The sequence below is a fragment of the Chamaea fasciata genome, unplaced genomic scaffold (assembly GCF_029207755.1).
Source record: "Chamaea fasciata isolate MVZ Bird 193981 ecotype frontalis unplaced genomic scaffold, bChaFas1.0.hap1 SCAF_3, whole genome shotgun sequence".
Classification (NCBI taxonomy): domain Eukaryota; kingdom Metazoa; phylum Chordata; class Aves; order Passeriformes; family Sylviidae; genus Chamaea; species Chamaea fasciata.
In genome coordinates, this window is record NW_027094088.1 from 72,614,678 (window position 1) to 72,636,818 (window position 22,141).

Consider the following 22,141-nt stretch of genomic DNA (forward strand, 5'->3'; position numbering starts at 1 on the left):
AATGTATTTGCTTCAAAACACTTTTGCTTTGGAAAAATTCTTCCTTTTCCTGGCAGGAAAAAACAGTAGCTACAGCAGAAAGTGAAAATGCAAGGGTTTATTCCAAATAGAGGAAACTATAAGGAAATATTTACTAGGAGGACTTTGTGGCTTCCTGTGATCCATTGGTTTTATTTTTAAGGATGATGCTCTGAACATATATACAGAAAGAAGAGTATTGACAGGACAATGGGCTTAACACAAGAAGCATGTATCCTATCCTCCAAGGACACTTCTTCTTCACAAATAAAAGTAGTGGCAGTACATGTCTTCACAATGTATGTATTCCAGAAATCCAGAGCAAGTGGATTCTTTCCACCCTATCAGTGAAATAGTGTTTACTAAAAATTAGCTGAACAAAAGAGAAATACTAAGTTGTACATTATTTATATAATACATATATACACATATATGCACACATATCATTCATTAGAAGTAGCAATTTATCTAGTTTTTAGATGCCATCAGTGTGGGCTACTTCAGCCATATACACTGTTTCATATTTCTATGCAGTAACCCAGAAAGGAAATTAGAGATTATATCTGAAAAGTAGTTTTAAAGATGAACATAATGTGAATGAAATTAAACATCCCTTAAAAATTTTAGGTGAGCTTTTCTTTGATTTACAGCAGTGCTGCTGTCATGCCTGCAATGACATTACACAGGTATAATGAGGTGAAAAATGTAACCCAGTGAAACAGGGCATTCATTTTGGAAGCAAGGTAAAACTAAGGGCTAGATCCAGGTAGGGATCTAAGAGCCTAGCCTCAGAGTAAAGTCCATATCTAAAATCCCTGCATAATTTAGGGAGTCCACTAGGTGATCGTGATCAGCAATCTAGTGGTTCTTAACAGGAGGCTGATGGGATGACACACAGTAATCTTGCAGAGACATAATTTGGGGAGGCAGACATGCAAATTTAATACTTTTCTTATAGGGGCGAGGTTAAAATCTCCATCTTTTATCAGCCTTGGAAGCATATAAATAGAAGCTTTACAGAACTCAAAGGACAGCAAGAAAGGAATTTTGCTGAAAATTAAGGGGAGGAGAGAAAGAAATCAAAACACTCCACAGATGGGTTGTAGAAGCTAACATGAGGTACTGACTAGAAACTTCAATTTCCATACACATGTACGTAATGCTTATGTATGTACGCATGTGACATCTAAACATAGAGGTGAAAGTACAGATTCAAAATTTCATTAAAAAAAATATCAAATAAGATTACATCAAGACACTGGAGAAACAAAAACAAAGTGTTATACTTATGTGTGCACACATGTCTCTATTTGCAAGTACACACATTTCAGCCTTAGGCTCAATAAGTCTGTGTCCACCCTTCTCCCTTTCCCAGATGGGATAATCTACCCTGAGTTGGTTCTCCCTGAGAAGAATCATAGAATCATGGTTTGGGTTGAAAGGGACCTTGAAAGACTATCTAGCCTAACCTCTCTGCAGTAAGCAGGGACATCTTCAACTAGATCAGGTTGCTCATCCAACCTGACCTAGAATGTTTCCAGGGATGGAGCATCTATTGCCTCTCTGAGCATTCTGTTTCATCACCCTCACAGTAAAAAAATTCTTCCTTGGATCTAGTCTAAATCAACCCTCTTTTATTGTAAAACCACTACCCCTTGTTCTAATGCAAGACACCATACTAAAAATTTTGTCCCCATCTTTCTTATAAGTACATTTTAAGAGCTGGTAATTTAAGTATTGGACAGGGCTTGGTATTGAGCTGCCTTCTCCCACACATCCCTACCCCATATTATTTGATTTAGAGTTTCAACTGTCTTTTTCTGTGTGAGATGGACAGACGGACTGGTAAACAGAGACCTACACAGGTGCACTGTAGAATAAATCCAGAGTTTTATAACTCTCAAAACAGAATTTGCATTTTCTGGTTTCTGTAGCAATCGGGAGTCATTTTCCATGCCACGGATGAATAAGTTAAACAAGATAGGCCCAGTGTGAGCCTTGGGGGACAACACTAGTGACAGGCCTCCAACTAAACCCTGCGCCGCTGATCACAACCTTCTGGGATCTGCCATTCACTTCCAGAGGTTACCTCTGAGGATACCATGTCAAAAGCCTTGCTGAAGTCCAGGTAGACAATATCCACTGCTCTCCCCTCATCCATCCAGGCAGTTGTCTCACAATATAACGCAACTGGGTTGGCAAAGCATGATTTGTCTCTGATTAAACAATGCTGACTACTCCTGATCACCTGCTTCTTTTCCATGTGCTTGGAGATGATATCCAGGATGAGGCATTCCATCATCTTTCCGGGGACTGAGGTGAGGCTGACTAGCCTCAGGAATACTAAAATTTCGGGGTTTGTTTCTCTTACAAGATCTATTTCTCCACAGGATACCATACTTGTACCATCGTATTTGTAGGTATTTCTCTTTTGTCTAACTACTCAAAAATACACTTTGTTTTGAATTAGTGTAATATTGAATTTGATATTCAAAGTTTCCTGCAATACATAAAAATGTAATGCATAAAACAAATGTATTTAACTGTTCAAAGCAAACGTGCATCATTTTATCTACTCAGAATATTTATTTTCTCAAAACTGTTTTCAGTTAAAAATATTGTTCTTTGCATCTGTAACTTGTGCAGTTGCATTATGTCATAAATTTCAAATCAGTTAGCCCTTGAATGTATGATTGCTAATAAAACCATGAAACCATTCCCTATTAAACAAAGTTAACAGTGGCTCTCAATTTAGGCTATATGTGCAATGCATTTTTTGCCATAAAACAGGTTTGCAAGTCTTAAATGGTTTCACATTCCTCTAAACCATACTAAGAGCATAACATGAATATTTTAAGCAGCTTAGCTTTGATTTAAATATATTTACTCAGGATATGCTGGCAGCATCCCAAAATGCAATGTAATACCCTTAAACCTGGCAATCCCAAACTCAATTTAAGAGAAGAGATAATAAAGACTTGCAGCTTTAAAGCAAATAAAGTCAATTAATAGGAGGTTTTTTTCTTAATTTGTTTTTTCTAGCTTGAAATTGCAAAGGATGGATAAAGTTGTGGGATTAATGAAGAAAGAAATTAATGGAAATGGAATATAAAACAAAATAGGGAAGAGAGTAGTCCAGGAGCTATTATTCGTTACTCAGTTCTTAAGGTTTAAAATTGTATAGCAATATTATTTTATTTAAAACAGTAACAGTGCAAAATGGAAATTCCACCTTTGGAATATTTCAGGCATTCACAAGCATATTCTAAGAGAAGCAATATGTTAATTTGAAAGCATTTACTTCCACTGAAAAATAAATTATTGAAAATACATATATCTAGTTATGGAAAATGTTTACTGTAAGAACCCTGCCAAACTATCTGTTCCTGAGATTTCCCTCAGACATAAAGACTAATTCAATTCATTTTTAAATGAGTTATTCAGGCTGCTGTATGTTCATATTGAGATTTTGGCATTTAGGTGTTCCAAGATCAAGAGGAAAACAGCCAAAAATAGTCACAGAATAGTAACACATTCCACAAGTGAAAACAAATGCTTGCATTATTTAGTTACTGCTTGAAGATATTTCATATTTGCCTGCCTACATTTCAGCCAGCTTAAGAACAGAAAAAACAAGTTCTATTCATACGATGTTGTCTACACTTGCACTGGAAAACTTTTATTAGAAGTATTGCTGAAAACATTGCTAGTAAGCACCCAGCACCCACTGATATTAATGTTTTAAAAGTAAAATTTTACTTTTAAATATCTCTATTTCCAGTGATATTTAAAAAGACAAAAACTGTCACTTCACCAGGAGAATATTTCTCAACAATTCTATAACACAGCTCATAGGACGTTCATTCTAAAGAACATTTTAGGCATATGTATACCCATATGCTTTGTTTCGAGACCCATCTGTTTTGATTTGATATATATATGCTTCAAAATAACATTTATTTTATGAAACATACATCGAGTGGAAGGGTTCACAATACTTGCTTTGAACAACACAGGGATTTCTTGTAAACCAATTATGTTATTTGGATATATACTCTCATAAATTTGCCAAGGAAATTGAAGAATCTTTTCTGAAGCTGGAAATTGCATTAAGTTTCAAATCAAAATTGTGAAGTTAAGATGTAAAGCAAAATTTTTATGATTATTTCTGCGAATATTTAACTTCTGTATTATTGAAGTCATTCATTGCAGTGTTTAAGTCATTGAATGCTGTAATACTAAGTGGATAGGTATTTCATTAGTCTCAAATAATCAGATTTAAGCACCTTCGCAGAATTGTTTTGTTTCACAGTTATCAGGCCATGTAGGGTATACTTTTCTAAGACAAGCCTGCAAACACATAGAATCATCCCGGATTCAATAAAGCCCTGAACTTGGGTCAAAATCAAATAAATTATTTTCAGATTCTATTTGCTTATAGATGCATATTTCAACTTGTTACTAGCATTTCCTGACTCTTTAATATAATGTGAGCAATTAATCCATCAAACCCTTAGATTCCTTAATTGACAATCTTTTCTGTTTACAGCTCTTTAGCCAGCTATAAAATCCTCTGTAAGAAGGCTGCCCACCTTTGAGGTAATTTCAACAACACATTAAAATGTGAGGGAAAACCAATCTCCCAGCAATCAGAGATTCAACAGGACAAGTCTGAGTGAAGAAAAGCTTCGAAAACAAAGCAGCAGTAAAATCAACTTCTGTCATATATACTGCTCTCAGCAGCCAAATACCAAATAATGGAAAAAAATGTGGAAGGATTAATGTCAAATGTTAACTTTTAGGAGTTCTCTCCTCTCAGAAAAACAATCAGATGATGTACAATCCAGACTGGCTGCACCCCAAGTGCATGCCCAAGCACAAATAGCAGGTGTGGAAAATGCAGTCAGAAAAGAACATAAGAATCAAAGATTATTTGTGCAAACATTGAAAGAAAAAAAAAAAAAAGATTATAACCTTATTGGGGGAGGAGAATTTGGTTTTATCAGGAAATAGATACCTTATTCATGTTGACGGATTCCTCAGAATGCTGACTCAAAACAAAACTTGAAGAATTTAATTTAATAAAAAATATTATTACATTATTATGGATCAAAAAAACCCCTAACACACAAAGCACACCAAATACCCTAAAGAAGACCTACCCAAAAAAAACAAAACCCACCACACCAACAAAAACCAACCAAAAAAAAAATCAAAAAACAAACACAAAAACGCCACACAGATTCCAAGTTTACTCAAATTTAAAAGCCACAAGTTTTTACATGCAAAATGTAAGGTGATTAAACAAAACCTATGATTATTGCCCAGACTTTAATTTATAAAAATTGAGTTTATCCACAGGTTTGTCGTTTTGATCAGACCAAAAAGTATGTATTGTGCATTCCAATAGGTGTACCTAATTCAGCAGGGACAGCACGGAGACATGACACAATTTGTACCTACTATTTCCGTAAGTAAAAAATGGTTAATTTTCTGTGTGGGCTTTTTTCTTCTCTATCACTTCATATGGAATCCTCTGACCTACCATGACCACTGTTAAAATGCGATTCTAATGTTTTGCAAAGTACATGCAGGAATTTTACATCACTACTGTAACAAACTGAACATTTAATATTATTATTAAGCAGGTTTAGGTTGGATTTAAGAATGTTTTGAGAAGTAACGTGAAAGTGAGACACCCAGTTTTGAAACAGAGCCTTTCCCATTGTAATCCAACAGATGCATCTGTAAAAACTAATGTAAAATCCAACTGCGGCACATGACTGACTAGCATTCTTTTTAAATTATTACTTAATTTATTCAATAAATTTTCAGCATTTATCAATAGCTAAAAAAAAAAAAAACCTGCCAATAAATACTGGTAGGTTCCCAAGAACCACAGGTAAGGATTTAGTTATGGTACGCACTTAAATGTGTGTTCTTTTATAATTAATATTCTGTTTTATCATGATTGAAGTTTCTCTCTCTTGTGTTTGTCTGGTCACTACCAATATTTATCTGTTTACTGAAGTTGTATCCAGTCAAAAAGGCAAGGTCACGTGAGATGCATTTCAAGAAAAGATAAATCAGAGAGATAACACAAGAGCCTTGACCAAAGCTGATTAAGATTTATTTATTTATAATGAATAACCTCATAATTGTGTCATCAGTTTTATGTGTGGTTATACTTACAGCTCTTTCTTTTGTACAAAGGTAATAGTTCTAGAAAACTGGCACATGAAGAATCTTGGTCTATGGATGAAAACTCCAACTGCTTAAAGTACACAAATACAATGTCTTTAAAAAAATATCAACATCTTCATTATTTTTTCCATTAAAATACTGAAAAATAAAATGATACAGCTCAGTTCCACATAACCAGTGAGCTCATTGTCCTTCTGTGCTTTGAACTCTCGACAGATACTGGGCAGCTGTGAGATTATTTTGAATAATAAACTTTCTCCAATCAAGGTAATGATCAGAATGATCTACCCATTTAGCAATGGCCACCAGTCCTTTTCTTGTGACATGGTAACATTTCTCAGCAGCACTGTTTGAGTATGGCATGAAAATACGCTCTATAGTTTCTGCACTCTTAAAATCATATTTTCCTGTCTCTAAAACAATTATATTGGTGCCCAGAAATAAAGACAGTTTGGTTTTGGGTTGGGTTGTATTTTAGTTTGGGGTTCGGTGTTTTTGTTTTATTTTGGGGTTTTTTTTAGTTATTATTATTTGGTTGGTAGGTTTAATAAATAAGATCACAGCACTCAACTCCAAATTTCCTATAAACTTTTTTCACATTTTTACCTTAGTTGAAGACATTCCTCTTCTGAGAGAAATAAGACAAGAAGCTACCAAATTAGATACTAGTTTGTGTAGCTAAAAACACCATCCTCCCCAACCCTTCATACCCAGAGGCCATACACTTCACTGCTAACACAAACCTCAGAGATGCAAAATTGTCAGGACACTGTTTAGTATTTAAATAAATTGCACAGGAGATCTCCAGCAATAACTTCAAGTCTTTCAATTAACTCCTTCTTCTACATAAATGCTAAAATAACAGTAAAATATATCATGTGGCAAGGAAGAATATGGAATAATAATGGAACAAGGCAAAGTAAATACTTGGTAAAGCAGTATTCAACCAAAGATATTTAGCCTTGCAGCAGAAAAAGTTGTGGAAGAGTAATAGTGAAACATGATCATGGAAACGTAGTTAATTTGTCTTTTTGCAGTTGTCAGTGAGAATATTGGTGACTGTAGTGATCGATACATCTTTTTTTTTTTTTACATATAATAATTTAAAACATTTCTTAATGGAATTTGAGTACATTTGAAAAGTTTTGTGCCACTTTGTGTTATTGAAGAAACTGTTTCCATGAGGCAAAAAGGAAAATATTAGCTTGCTACTGAAAGAATTAATATAAATATATAATGTTGTAATCAAGAAAATGTTATTTTTTTAAATGTGATTGCACTTTTTATAGAAGTTTTAACATTAGTCCTAGTTCTGAAATAATCAATGTGTTAAAAAAACTCTTACCTGTGACACAAATCAAACCACTTTTCTTAAAAATATGAAATTCTATTGAAAGGTAACTAATTTCTAAAAATATTGAAAAAAAATAGCTAAGAGAAACTATAAAACATGGGCTAAAAATATTTGAAAAATCAAAAGCACTGAAATCCATGTCACTGACACTGTAATTATGAAATAATGTACATAGTGCATTTAAGAACTCATAAAGCATCTGAAAATCATAGCATACCCCTATTCCTTCCCATGCCTGATAGAATTTTTTTGGAAATTTTATATAACAGCACAAAAAAGTCTTCAGCAACCATATTTCATTAATACTTAGACTAACCCTTTTCCAGTTTTCCTTTCACTTTTCTTGGCAGTTTTAAAGACGCTTAACAGTCATCTTTATGGTGACACCAAAGCAAATATTTTCTGGTTATCAGTGGGTTTATTTTCTCACAAAATACACAAACTTAATTTTCATTTATTACTTCATTAGCAGAGCTACATGAACTCTAAACCTTGAACTAGTATTTTATGACTCATTCAGTTTCTTGGTTTTAAAATTATGGTTCAACAGGTGATTCACGGAAATAAAATCTTTTCTGGCTTTGTGCCCACTAGCTATATTTGTGGGTAAGCTTTTGTAGGATATGTGCCTGATAAAATAGGGAAGTCAAATACAGAAGTAATGAAAACTCTTCTGCCTCCTCAGGAATTCCCCTAATTGATCAGTAAATTACTAAAAGCTCAGTAAATCATGGTTCCTTAAAGCCAAGACCCAGAAAATTTACCTAGAGGTTTTTTGTAGTACTGTAGCTTTATTCTAACTAAGAGATTAAACTGTAGCAGCAATGGACCTCACTAGGCTCTTCGGATTTACAGCACTGCTAGCTGAACCCTGAAACATTGGCATAATTACCTCCTCTTAAAAGTGTAGTGGAATGAAGTTACTATGGGTCCCACATAGGTAAATCCTCCATAAGTGAAGACTTCCCTTACACCAAGGGTATTGGTCCATGACAGAATTGATGTGTTAACAAGTACCACTTCTACATTTTTGGCACTTGCAGTAAGGTGTTTTATAACACTTGCAGTGAGGGTAGGAGCATGTATCCATCTACAGCTTCATTCACAGAACTTAGTTTATCTTTTTTAGGGTAGAAAATTCTAGTGTTCTCTCTCTCTCTCTCTCTTTTTTTTTTTTTCCTGTCATAAATATGCTTGACTTTGTGGGTTCTTTGATAATTTCATGGTTTCTTGCTTGAATTTTTTTTGTTTTCACGACCACTATGAAAATATTCATGAAGATCACACCCTGTGAGAACAGATTCTGCCACCTTCACAGCTCTTTGCCATCCCAGGCTCACACTACTTGTCAGGAAGCAGATGGATAATCATTATGAGTCCTTCCATCAAAGATCCCTGATGCACCCTCAGGCACTTCTCCTGGTTTACGTTAAGGACAACTCCAGCAAAGGAAACATATACTCACTTTTTTTTCTGCATTTGGGGCACCATGGCACAAAAATGTGTGTGTGTGCGCACATTCACACAGGGCCATACTTGTAAAATCATTGTTGCCCGAGTGCTGCTGTTCAAGGCTCAAAGAACACTCTGTGACATTCAAATTATTGCCAAAAATAAGTAAAGGGACTTATCATCGAAAGTACAATAATCAATTGTTAATATGGATTAACAATTAATTAGTTAATAGTGAAAATATTGCTGTTTACTTTTTAAGTATATAACCACCATGGAGTAGAAGACAAAGCTTCTAATTTCCTATCCTTATGACCATCAAATGGGTTATGGTGAGTAGAACACCAGTTGTCTGTAGAAACAAAGTGGAGAAGGCTTGCAAAAATATATGTTATAACTCTCTTATAAACTAGAAGATGACAGTAAGGACAAAAAAAGAAGATGACAGTAAGGACAAAAAATCATTGTGAACAGAGTGCCTGTGGCCACATGACAGCTAAATACAACAGCTTTATCCAACTCAAGCATCTTCCCATGAATGAAACGAGTGGAAAATATTCTGAAAAGCAGGCCACACTCCTTATTTGAGTTACCTTAAGTAACAACAAAAACAGTGTTTAATGAACATTGATGATGACAGAACGATACAAATCTACAGCTCAATTTGAAATCTCCCATGTCTATACACAAAAGGTCATAAATAGATGACACTGAACATGCTCTGACTGACTAATGTTGATTTGATCTTTAAATGTGACTTTTCATTGTTTAGGCAGGTTTGAAAAGACATTAGGAAACTTGATTTAACGCATTTTTGAACACATTTTTCTTAGCTGTATCACAGTCACACAGGAAGTTTCTACAGGCATATTGAATGTCATGAATGATAGAGTCTGCCGAGATCTGAAGAGATAAGCCTTAATAACACTCATATTTTCTAGTCTTTCCGTCCCAAGGACATCCAAATGAATACATACAGCATTACTGGAAGGAAGTTACATGTATCTTTAACAAATTTCCATTTTCTTCCCTCAGTTGCTTACAAATATGGTGTGCACAGGCTTACCACTTCTCCTGAGCTGACCCCATGCATGCTCCCTTCAAGACCAAGAAAAGATCAAATCTAGGCAAAATGAGATTATTTACTATGTTTCTTTTCTTTATGCAGACATCATAGTCAATGTTCAATAACAAGCAAAGGGATTTAATTGAGCAAACTCTTGGTTTAAAAAAATAAAGCTATGTTTATTTCGTTGAATTATGAGATCATTTTGTCAAATGCTATCTTTATGTTTGATTTTGACTTGACAGAAACAAAAATCTTACTATTTGCACAGCTGTATATGGCCTTTTTAGGTAAACAGTGTTTTTTCCATTAACCCTTTTCAATTCTGTTCTGTTTTTTGTTCAACACTGATGGCCTTGAATTCATCTCCATTATTTTTCTCAAACCACCTCTATCCTGCTTATCAACTTTTTTTCTTGAAACAAAATGAACAGCAGAACAGTGTTGTCAAGACTATCTGGGAAAATGTCGAAGTAGTTCATCGACTGAAATAGATCAGCACCTCAAGGTATGAAGGCAAGCGTCAAAATCCTTAGCCTTTAAAATGGACTGGTTCAAAAGCACAGTTGCTAAACATCAACAAGACATACTCCCTCAGTACTTGATATTTTCTTTTAAAAAGAAGAGTTCCAAATTTGCCCTCAAATTAGCTGTGACCTGTCACTTGCCTTGCATTTGAATTTTGCACAGTAATATTTTCAAAAATCAGCTTCAGAGAGTGAAATATGAAACTTTCCTTGCTGCAGACTAGGAGTTTCAAAACACCAGAGAAAATAGGTATTTCTAAACAGTATATAAATACTTTCTTAAAATGCGTAATCATTAACCTGAAAAGGTGATTGGGGTAATGTTTTCTCATCACTTGAATAAAAAACCAACTTTGTTAGTATAGCATACATGAAAGCGATAAACATTGTTGAACAGTAGAAATCAGATATACAAAGAGGTTACAAGTTAGATTCCCTAGGGCTCAGTCCTGATATTGGTCCTTAAGTGGCACAACGTGAAAAAAGAATGATGAATTTTAATACTCAAATGCATGCTGATAATTTATTAAAAGTTCTGTATGACATTTTTAACAAATATTTCCTATTAAAATGCATAAAATGTGAACAGACATATTCCCATTAATGTATATAAAACCAAAACCCACTGTGGTTAAGCATTTTTAAAGAAAATTATTTCTGCTCTTTTAGAGTAGTCTGTGTGCTTTTAATTTTCCTGAAGTACATTTTTACCCAAATTCCTAATGAATGAGTAACGTGGAACTTCTTTTATAGATTTCCTGCTTTGTAGGTTAAATGTTCCAAGTATCAATGAAGTTATTGCTTTAGAAAATAGTTTTCTCTTACAAAATATGTATCTTCATATTTGCTACTGTTATTTACATATATTTCTACACAGTGAAATATTTCTGATTGTGTTACAGCATTTGATCAGTAAAATAAGTTGTTCTGCTACTATTGAACTGCATTAATCAGTGACTATACCATTCTCAACTTTAAAAAAAATCAAGAAAAAAAACCACCATCGGCCAAATTATTTTTATCATGTTGAATTTGTTTTGTAGTACATGCCTACATATTGTTAAGGTCAATAAGTGAACAACAAATGTAGGTGTAAAAAATTGTAGTGTGACTTTAAAAGATAATTGGGAAAAAAATTTCAAGGAAAGACAGGTTCTGGAATTGTCATTTTTGCTAATTTTTGCAAACCACTACCTGCACAGGTGGTTTGACTTGAAGAGCATTGTATTCAACATCACTATGAACCTAATCATGCAACTTTGGAAGAATACTCTATCACCAGTTCATACAGGCAATGACTGTATCTAGGATAAACTGGCAAATGCCCATGAACTTTAACACAATTACTTCATTTTAGCCTTAGAGAAACCCAAGCCACTCTTTTTCCAAACAGCATGCTACAGCTTACAGCTCCGATTCTTATTTCACTTCAGACTAACATAAACCACTGAACTGAACAGAAAGTTAGAGGATAATCAGGCCTAAAGCATACTCCAAGTAACCTTATTTCAATATTTTATCCATAAATTGCAGTTTTGAATCACTATATGTAAGAAACTTTACATAGTTTCCTATCATACATAGCGTAAAGATAAAAACACACTATCATAAATCAACTCAGCACTAAACTCTCAAGGACTATACACCTCTGACCATGTCAGTAGTTGGTATTGACTGATGATCGAGCATTCACACTAAAAATATAGGTAGAAATAGAAGAATTAATTTGTGTCCAAGTAGAAAAACTGGTTTCATCCAAGTTTTGCAGTTGGGGCAGTTGAAAATATTTGCTTACATGCTTAAAAAAGAGAAAGCCAAATTTTACACTTGTGAGCTATGAGACTCAGATTTTCTTATAAATGTTTCATGCTTACTAGTGTAATTATTTTAATTATGGACTCTTTGGTAAATCATGTCCTAATTGTGCAACTTCTAAATAACAGCATAAATGCGAGTTGATTGATATAGCTGACATATGTTTAGCTCTTGAGCTGATTGAAATAGCTGGTATATATTTAGCTCCTAGGGAAGGACAAAAGCCCAAATGGATGGCAAGTTCAATAATAAACTAATCCTTAATAATTTTACCCGGATTATTACTTAATCATGTTCATGGGGTTTTTTTAAGAAAATTGTTTTACATTCAGTATCAGTTACCTTAGGACAAAAACCATTTTAAAATATTTCTATATTCAGACAATTTGAAATACGGTACTGGACATACATAAAGAGAATGTATGAAGATGGCACACTCTTTCAGAGTGAAAATTTCTGCACCTTTTGAAGCAAGCTTGATAAGCTTTATTCAATAAATTTCTGTAGAGTAAGTAATCAGTTAAATATATGTGTTCACAAACAAGTCCTTATTTACAGGACTAGCTATGATTATGTATTGTGAAAACAAGCACCACCCACTTGCTGGCAAGTTTTTAGCAGAATGAGTGAGCAGTCTCTGATTCAGCATTTTTGTATTTCCATGTCAGGAAGAAACTGATGATCCATTTATACATTAATCTTTCCCTTTTAAATTTCCATCTGAAAAAAAATTAGTTCAATGTTGTAATAGACACTAAAAGCTGGGGAAAAAACCAAAAAACTGTACTCAGTCCACTCTGTCTTCTCCATATTGCTGATTCCATGAGGGACATGGTTCATCTAGCCTAACTTAAGCCATCTAAGAGTTATCCAGCTTAAGTCAACCTTGTCTAATCCTTCTGCCTCTTTCACCCTCCAAATGCTGCAGAGGAGCCCTAAGGCATGGCTTAGACTAGGAGTTTAGTTTTAAGACAAAATGAGGATTCCAGATTTTTTACTTTTTCCGTGGATTTTCCCAGCAAGTTAGAAAAACAAAGACTTTCCAAGAAGGATCAGAAAAAAACAGATACAAATACACATTTCTCTTTCATATAACTAATCACTTTCCATTTCACTATTTCAAAATAAATAAGGAAAAAGACAAAGTGAGAGGAAAGGATCAAACACAGGATCAAGGTACAAAAATTTTAAAAAATAACCTGAACAAACAAATATTTTTCTTTCAAAATTATTCTGCCCAACCATGAAACCACATTTGTCTGCAAAAATGTGATGCTAATCTTTAGCTATACATACTGAAATTGGATAAAATGTTTTCTAAATTAGTAAACACCAGAGACACACAGTAAAATACAAAGACAGAAAAAAAGAAGTGGGGAAAAAAGTAATCATAATTTGAATTTAAAAGGACTTCAAGTCTCCCAAACACCAATTCCTGACAGCAAAGTAGGAAAGCTCTCCCTGGACTGTTCTTCTGTCAGTTATGAAGCCTTTTACAAGAATTAATGATTCTAACAAACAGGTTTTTTTCATGATGGAAGACTGACAGACACTTTCAACATCCCTAGATCAATTGACTTTAAATCTAAATAACCATTTTCTTGAAAAAATGTGGTTTTAAAGAGTCTGTGAGTGGAAATACTAATATAATAAAACGCGCATTCAGATAATGTATATTAATGTATTTCTCCAAAAAATAAAGTCTCTAAAACCCATAAATGAATTTATCTTCCAATTCATGGATAACAAAAAAGTTTACTGTAAACTAAGAACAAACTTTGTGATCTAAACTCTACTGTGTAGCTGTGCTTTAAACTACTCCTACTTTAGCCTCCACTCCCAGTACCAGCAGGGAACCTCTTTTTCTATGCCCCAGGCAGAAATACCTGGAAATGGAAACACTCTAAAAAATCTGCTATCTAAAAATGGTATTTCATTTCAAAGCAACCAACGTTCCTAGATGAGTTACTGTGTTTCAACAGCATTTTGGATTAGAATAAGAATGTTCAAGGAAATCTGAATCATGACTGATCCAAGTCACCTGCAAATTTTGATGCAAGCACAGCTTTGCAGCAATATAAAAAGAGCAGTCTTGACTTGAGCACTGCACCCATTTGTCACTTCTAATTTTTGCCTAAAAGAAAAAAAAGTGGTTTAAATTCATTAAGTACTTTTAAATGAAATGTAGATTATGTTTTTGAGTTTGCTAAGTGTTTTAAATAGCACTACTATACCACCTGCTTTATCCAAATCTGGCTGACCTCCAGTATTGGAATAATGATCATCACATGTTTGTTCTGTATTCTTTGCTTTACTGAGAGCTTTGGCTGTTTAAATTGAAGGTGCCCAACACAATTATTACTGTATAACAAAGGAACCAAAGGACTGGGGGGGAAATGGGCAGGAGTGAGGAGAAGAAAGGGAGAACACAGCATGGATGGCATGGGACACGCACAAAATTATGGGTATTAATACGACAGTGATCTTCGATTCTCCATATTACAGTTCAGATGTGACAGCATAATGACATTATGTCATTATGTTATCATGCTGTTTAATCTAATCTTCCAACATACATTACAGCATAACACTATAAAAAGCTTATTCAGGAAAAACTAATTTGCCTTGCAGATTAGGGAGTATGGAAATAAGACACCCTCTATTTTCTCTTTTGCATTATTGACATACCTTCTAGTAATTGTTCCTTTGAAAGAGATTAAAGAGGATGAAGGTTAAAACTCAGAAACAGACAAGGTAAATACATTAAGTAAGGGACAACGATCTGCTTTATTTACAATAGCTACAAGATGTTTGTCTTGCTTTTTTTTCCTAAATTGAGAGGATTTTCTCTGTATAAAATAAATACATACATAAATGGTTAAAAAAAACACCTAAAACTAAACTAAGAAAACTAAACTCTAATATTTGAGTTTAGAAAAATCTCTTTTTTCTCTATTTTCTTATCTCTGGTGGCGGAAACCATTTCTTTCAGTAACCACCTTTAAATTGGAGGTATTACTTGCACATTGCATCTCTTCAAAGAGCAGGTAGCAGTCAGTAAGAAGCAAGTTATCAGTAAGAATAAGCAGTCAGTAAGAATACAAGCTATCAGGCAATTGTGCAAAAATCTTTTTACGAGACCATTGGTGTTCCAAACACTGAGTGAAAGGATCCGGGGATATTCCAGAAAGCCCACAAGGATGAAAGCTTTCTTAACCTACATTAAATCTTGATAATGCAATAATGAGTCTTTTAAAAGGATAAGTCTAATTCCCCTATCTAGTGCAATAAAGACTGTATACAGCTAATCAGCTTTGCCCTTTCAATTAAACTCGTCCAGGACGTTCTATGTAGTCAGCACCCTGAATGAGTCATTAAAATTCTCGTATTGTCAGAGTTGTGTGCAGTGCACCGTTGTTTCTAAATTCCATTAAATCCAAACGGCCTTTATCGCCCCATGACCACTGTGACTTCAATCAGGCAATTTAATTACCTTACAAAATTGTCAGCAGAAACAGCAAAGAAAAACAGGAAGGGTTGTGACGTTATCAAATTGAAATCTTTCTCTGTGCTGTTTAATCTAGACCAGTCAATAACAATGCTTCTCACCTCCTTGCTGCCTTCCCGAGGCTCTTAACCTTACTCTTCTTTCAAAGATTTCTGTTGTTGTTTATAAGACTGATTTTGAACTCCTCTTCGTGAGGATGTTAACAGATATTGAAAGCTTCTCCTTGGCAGTAAATTTTTCATTGGCTCTGAATGCTGGACTTGCCAAGACACGGACCCCCGAGGGCTGCCATAAGTTTGGGTTGCAGATTTTCATCACACTCTTGATCTGAATGCAGGCTGCCTTCCCCACTCAAACAAAATATGTACTTTTTTTTTTCTCTCTCTCAAATACAGGCAGAAACCTTACTCCCCCCACTAAAAGGATGTCAATCCAAAATCCAAAGGAAAGAGAGTACACATCCAGGAGGGTTAATGCAACTCCCTTAAGAAAACTCCACTCGATTACCCAGCAGGTATTTTTCACTTGACCTCTTGTCTCAGACACATCTGCACAGAGCTAGTTCCCACTGCTGTGCCATGACTCCGCTGGCTTTAATTGCTGCAATTTTAAAATGGTCTCCTGAATCCCAGAACCATGTGTTTTGACACCCACTGTCACCTCCACAGGCAGGGGACACAACGAGCCAGCCGCTTTTCTGGTTTCGCCACACTCGAGCTCATGAAAACAATTACATGAAGATAAGCTCAATCTGTTTGAGACAAAGGAGCTCAGCTAAGAAGTATGTCAGATGAAACCCATGCTGAATCTTCACAGAGGAGGACTCAAAAGCATCTAGCAATTCCCCTCTCGGGGTTCTCACAAAGGTGTTGAAAAACGAGGGGGATTTTTCCTAAATCACAAAGAGTACATGATTTCTTAATGTTTGATTTGCTATGATTATTATTTTATGTAGGGCAACAGGAAAGTGCTAGGCATCATGAGGACTTGGTGTGGTGGATTTTTAGAAAAATAAAAATTTAAAAAATAGTCAGTAGTAAGAAACGCTTCTGGTGAGAGTTCAAAACTCTTTCTTTTTCCCTTGAAAAGTTTTTCCTATGTCTCTCTTGACTTCCTTTTGCTTTTAAGCTGGAAGAAACCACATGAGCGCACACACCCTTCCTTTATAGTTCATTGTGACACAAAACATTCAGCTCCCTCTATCATCTGTTTCAAGTCAGGCAACTCCAAAGAACCAAAAAAGTCAAAACTACAGGTATATGCCTCTACTTGTCTTTACCCTTCTTGAATGTTCTCAAGAAAATAAAACATCACACAAAGTGGGTTAAAACTTATCAGGCAATTGAGCACCCTGCAGTGGAGGTCTTTAGACGTTCACCACATTCCCACAAATAATGAGAGCAAATACAGTGGCCAAACCTCTTTCACCTTCTCGTCACAGGTCTCGCTTCACACCTTTGCTGTGGGAAAGACGAATTGCTCACAGCAGTAGAGACAAGGCCGGAAACGAGCAGTTAAAATGAAAGAGGGCATTTTAGAGCGCTCCAGACTTCAAAGCGCTGACAATCAAGCTCCATACATTAGTAGTAGGTGGGGGGAAAAAAAAAGGGGGTTAAGTAGCCCAGGCTCTTACTGCCTTGGGCAAGACAAGGGTTGGGCTTCTGCAAACACAAGTGAGCAATTACAGGTGTTTTACGACTCTTAATGGCTTGTTAATTCAGCATTTCGGGGACAAGGTGTTGAGATGTCTTCAGGAGGTAAAGGCAGACATAGGGAAAAGCAGCCCGACGTGCCCAGCCGTCGTGAGCAGAGGGGAGGATCGGCTAGGCTCTAGATCCGCCGAGTTTCCTGGAATTTCTTAGGAGCCGCTACCATGGGTCTGAGCTTACACAGGAGCAGCGAATCGGAAAGCTGCGAAATGCGATCCCCGATAACGTAAAGGATGCGCCAGCGGTCAGGTATTTTGGCTTTTGTTCGGTGCCAAGTGATAAGGAAAAGCTTTCCATCACACTTAGCACAGCGGAGAGACGAATACTTGGCTGCTGCTTTTCTCCCTCGTCAAAGTGGGACCTATCCTTTTATCCGCATCAATGGTTTAGGGCTGTTTCCCTTTGCCACCTTCGAGTACCGTGTACACAAACCTCACCTCCAGCTTTCCCTGGGCTCGCTTGTGGGAAACTGCCTTCAGAAAGGGCAAGGGAGGGAGCTTGGTCGCGTGCCCCACGAAGCAAACTGTCATTCATGAAGGGCGCCTGGTGTGATGCCAGAATACCACTGCCCAACTCCAGCAGCAGCAACAGGCGGTGTCCGGAAGCCTAAGCAAGTGTCGCTTAGGGAGGTGGAGGTGCCATCGCGCTTAGGGAGGACGGAACGGTGCCATCGCGCCAGCCCCTCTCCGCGTTTGCTCCGTAAGGTACAGACAGAAATAACCTCCCGAATTTGACAAATAACCCAGGCGCTTCGGCTTCCCTATGTGGTTGCTAATAGGTAGCTTGAGAGAGAGAGGGAGGGAGAGAAAGGACATGCTGGCTAGTCCCAACAATGAGAGGAGCCGTGGGAAGGACAATGAGAATCCATGGTGGCTAATTTGCACAGGAGGAATGAGGGGGCTGCAGCTCTGGCAGACTTCGAGCTCTCCCCTGTTGCCATAGCACTGCTCGCTGAGGAAGAAGAGCGGAGGCTGGCAGGCTGCCTTCTGGAGGGAATCTCCTCAGCTCTCGCTCTTCCTCGGGAAGGACTCCACGGCATTCCGTCCTCCTGGTCGCAAGGACATCCCGAAGGGACCGATAGCACGGGAAACCGGAGGAGGCAGTGGGGAATTCCCCCTCAGAAATAACCAAAGCTTTTCCACAGCTCATTCTCTACTCCCTCCCTCCACCCTGCTACGCCCTACACAGAGAGAGATATGTCAGCCTTTGGGGACAGCGTGGAAGTTCTCTCGTGGTCACAGACAGAGTGACTTAGCCTGGACAAAACTAAATCCAGACTTTTAAAACAGAGATGTGCAACAGGCCCGGATGAGCAGGGCAAAAGTCTTCCTGCTCTTTTCACGTCTAACGTTCTCCACAACAAAACAAACTTACCAACTGCTCCTTTCCTGCTTCTAATGTTCAGTGATGGATTGGCGACAATTCTTTTCAAAGACAGGGAAAAGCAGGCGGAGAAGCAGAAACAGATTTCTACTTCGCTGCTACAAAACAGTGGAGTGATCACAACCCGTTGGCCAGCAGTGTGACCAGGACGCTGTTGGGTTGGGAAGTCAGCCCAGTAAAACATACTCATGCACCACTATGTCACCGGGTAAGAGACCCGCTGCATCACCTTTCAGCCTCGGGATTATTTATTGCTCTAACGCTTGCCAAACCGCTGCTCTCTAGGGCTGTCTCTAGAGGTACACTGGACTAACAATTCAGAGGGAATGCCGCTCTAAAGAAGGAAAGTCCACCTCTTGCTAGTGCTGTGACTAGGAAGATGTTTACATAGCTATACCTGAAAGTAACTCAGGCTCCTAGAGACAGACTCCCGGCGCCCGTGGAAAGAGAGACAGCCGGCCAGTGCCAGATTACAGGCATCCTTGCACTAAATTCACGGCCATGATTATGGATCAGACTGATTGCGAAATAGACCGCACAATGATATATGAGCCCGTTTTGCCATGTCCAAAGAAACAGGCATTCCTGAGGACGGTTGCTAAGAGCAACGTTCCTTAAGCACCACCTTTAGACCAGATGGAAGCAGAAAAAAAAGTGCTGCTAGGAATTCAGCACACGAGATTGGTAACAGCCTGGTGACTTTTTAATCATTACTCACCTTCCCCTCCATATAAAAGTGTGTGCGGGGGTGCTGATTTAAACTAAAATAGATACAAACCAAGGCATTATTCCCAGGCAAAGGCAAGGAATTTCTGTGTCCCACAGAAATGGATGCAGCAGCTGCCACAGTTTGTCGCGGAGAGGGTGAATTGAGGGAGATCCGCTTTTCCTCCCTCTACCCGTGCTGTCGGCAGGCACAGAGGATGCCGCCTTCATGGGGGAGCGATTTTCAGCCTGTGCCTTCCTGGCCGCCCCTCGCCGCGGCTCCCCGCGGTACCCGGGCGACCAGGAGGAGGATAATGCAGGGCTCCCATCTTAGCTCGCCCCGGACTAGCACCGAAGGACATCCCCGGCCGCGTAGATCCCTTCGGACTTGCTTTCCGAACTTTCCGTCCTGCCCCTCCTCACTGCAAAACTTCTGTGGGGGATGTAGCGGCTGGAATTTGTCCTTCACTTGTTTGCTTAGGCATGAACACGCGCGCTTGAACAGGTAGAGCACTAAAAGGTTAGTACCCTGGTCTAGCTGGGATAACTTTTGTACTGCAAAACTGCAAACCCTCTCTATTCTTGAAATGTCATTCTGATCTGCCTTTTTTTTTTTTTTTTTTTTTTTTTTTTTTTTTTTTTTTTAATCTATCTCCGGGAGAGGGAGGAACTCCTACAACTTTCCTCACACAGAAACGCTGTGCTTTTGGAAAGTACCACAAAAGCTCTTCCCGGAGCACCGCTCAAGACATAAATCATCTCTTCTCTAACCCTAAACGCCACTCAAGTGTCAAGCAAACAGACAGATACTTCAAGGGAAATCAGCCCAAAGGTCTCAAATCACAGCGTTACGCCCGCAGGAGATCGGCTCAGGGGAGATCAGAGTCTGGCGGCCGAAACTTAACAACTACTTGACAGGTTTTTTAACTGATCAACCGCTGTATTAGCCATGCGTTCCCCTACTATGGAAACAATAAAGCAAAACAATGGAAACAATTACGAGGAAGCCACGCAAACTGCGCAGAGCCTTAGGCAACCGCGTTTGCCAGTCTATTTTCTATTGTTATTATAATTATCATCACCATCGTGCCGTTACTACGGCTACAATGAGCAGCAGCGACAGGGGAAAAAAAAAATCACACAGCAATTCATCCCTCCGGATGCAAAATAAAGAGGGACTTCGCTGCCCGACTCCCGGTAGCACGTCCCCTCTCTCCCTCAGCATCCCCTTCTGAGTCAATCCTCCGTATATCACACTCAGGCTTAAACACACAATGAAAGAAGTGTCGGGAAATCTTACCAAATCTTAATACATGTGTGGTTCCTTGAGAATATCCAATCCACAGTAAGCAAAGAAGGAGTCTAATGGTGCATCTGAAGACCGAATTAGTTACAATATGGGAAATAATCTTCATGATGTTTCTATGCACACACGCGCTGCCTTACTTCCCCCTTCAAAGCCGTCAGGTTTCCCGGTAGGGTGTGAATGAGGATACGTAAACTGCTGGCCCTCAGACACGATCACGGCATGGTCACAGAGAGAGCAGAGAGTCTACGCTTCCCAAACCCATTAGCAATCCCTGCATGTTCTTCATTCACTGCGCCAAGGAGCAACCTTCAACTGCAAGGAATGGTGGGACATCCATGTTAGTCGGGGGAGAATCCTTGAGAAATCCAAACACACACAATGTCCAGCCGAGTAAACCTGGGAGGCGAGAAAGGAGGAAAATCAATAGGTAATCCAGCTCGAGAAATCGCTGAAGTACCGCCACATAGCGAGCGCCCGCCGCTTCACTGGCGAGGCTTTCGCCGTGCTCCCGTTCTACTGCACTGCTGCACAGCTTCTGACGCGAAGCCAAGATTAAGTGAGAGAAATTGAGATAGCTCTTCTCTGCTTAAGGCTGCCTGCCAGACAGCCTTCCCAATTTCTATTATGCAACCGATCTGATCGCCCAGCTTTGTCGGAGGAAAAAAAAAAAAAACAAAAAAAAAACAAAACCCAGCTCTGTTTTATTTACATGCTTCTTATTGATATCAGTTATTCAGTTGTTCTGAACAATAGCTATAAAGGGCCGGGGGGGGGGGGGGGGGGGGGGGAAGACCGGGAGAGGGAGGAGGGGGTGCTGCTATTGGGGAGAAAGGAATCTGTGAAAATTAGTTCCTATATTTTAATAGCTGGCTGCTTGGGTCGAGATCACTTAGCTTTAGAGTTGTGAAAAAGACGGCTGGCAACAGAGTCATGCAGGTTATCAGAGTAACGTTCTGGTTTGGGGAAAAAAAAAGATAATGATATTTACAATCATTAACTGTTACTCATTTTAATGCATGAAGTAGGATATATGCTATGGCTTGTGTACTGACAGTACCTAGGAACTTGCTCCGGACCCACTGATAACGGAG

The 22,141-nt window shown here is 38.0% G+C and overlaps 1 protein-coding gene across 5 annotated transcripts in view; it reads right to left on the reverse strand.

The window, feature by feature from the left end:
• GRIK2 (glutamate ionotropic receptor kainate type subunit 2) overlaps nt 1-22,141 on the reverse strand; it is a 365,936-nt gene that overhangs the window by 339,153 nt on the left and 4,642 nt on the right. For all 5 annotated transcript variants that reach the window (XM_066179492.1, XM_066179493.1, XM_066179494.1 and 2 more), the window contains exon 2: nt 21,042-21,446. In XM_066179492.1, coding sequence (XP_066035589.1) covers nt 21,042-21,156 — 115 coding nt within the window. In that variant the 5' untranslated portion in view covers nt 21,157-21,446. The remainder of the gene's footprint in view (nt 1-21,041; nt 21,447-22,141) is intronic.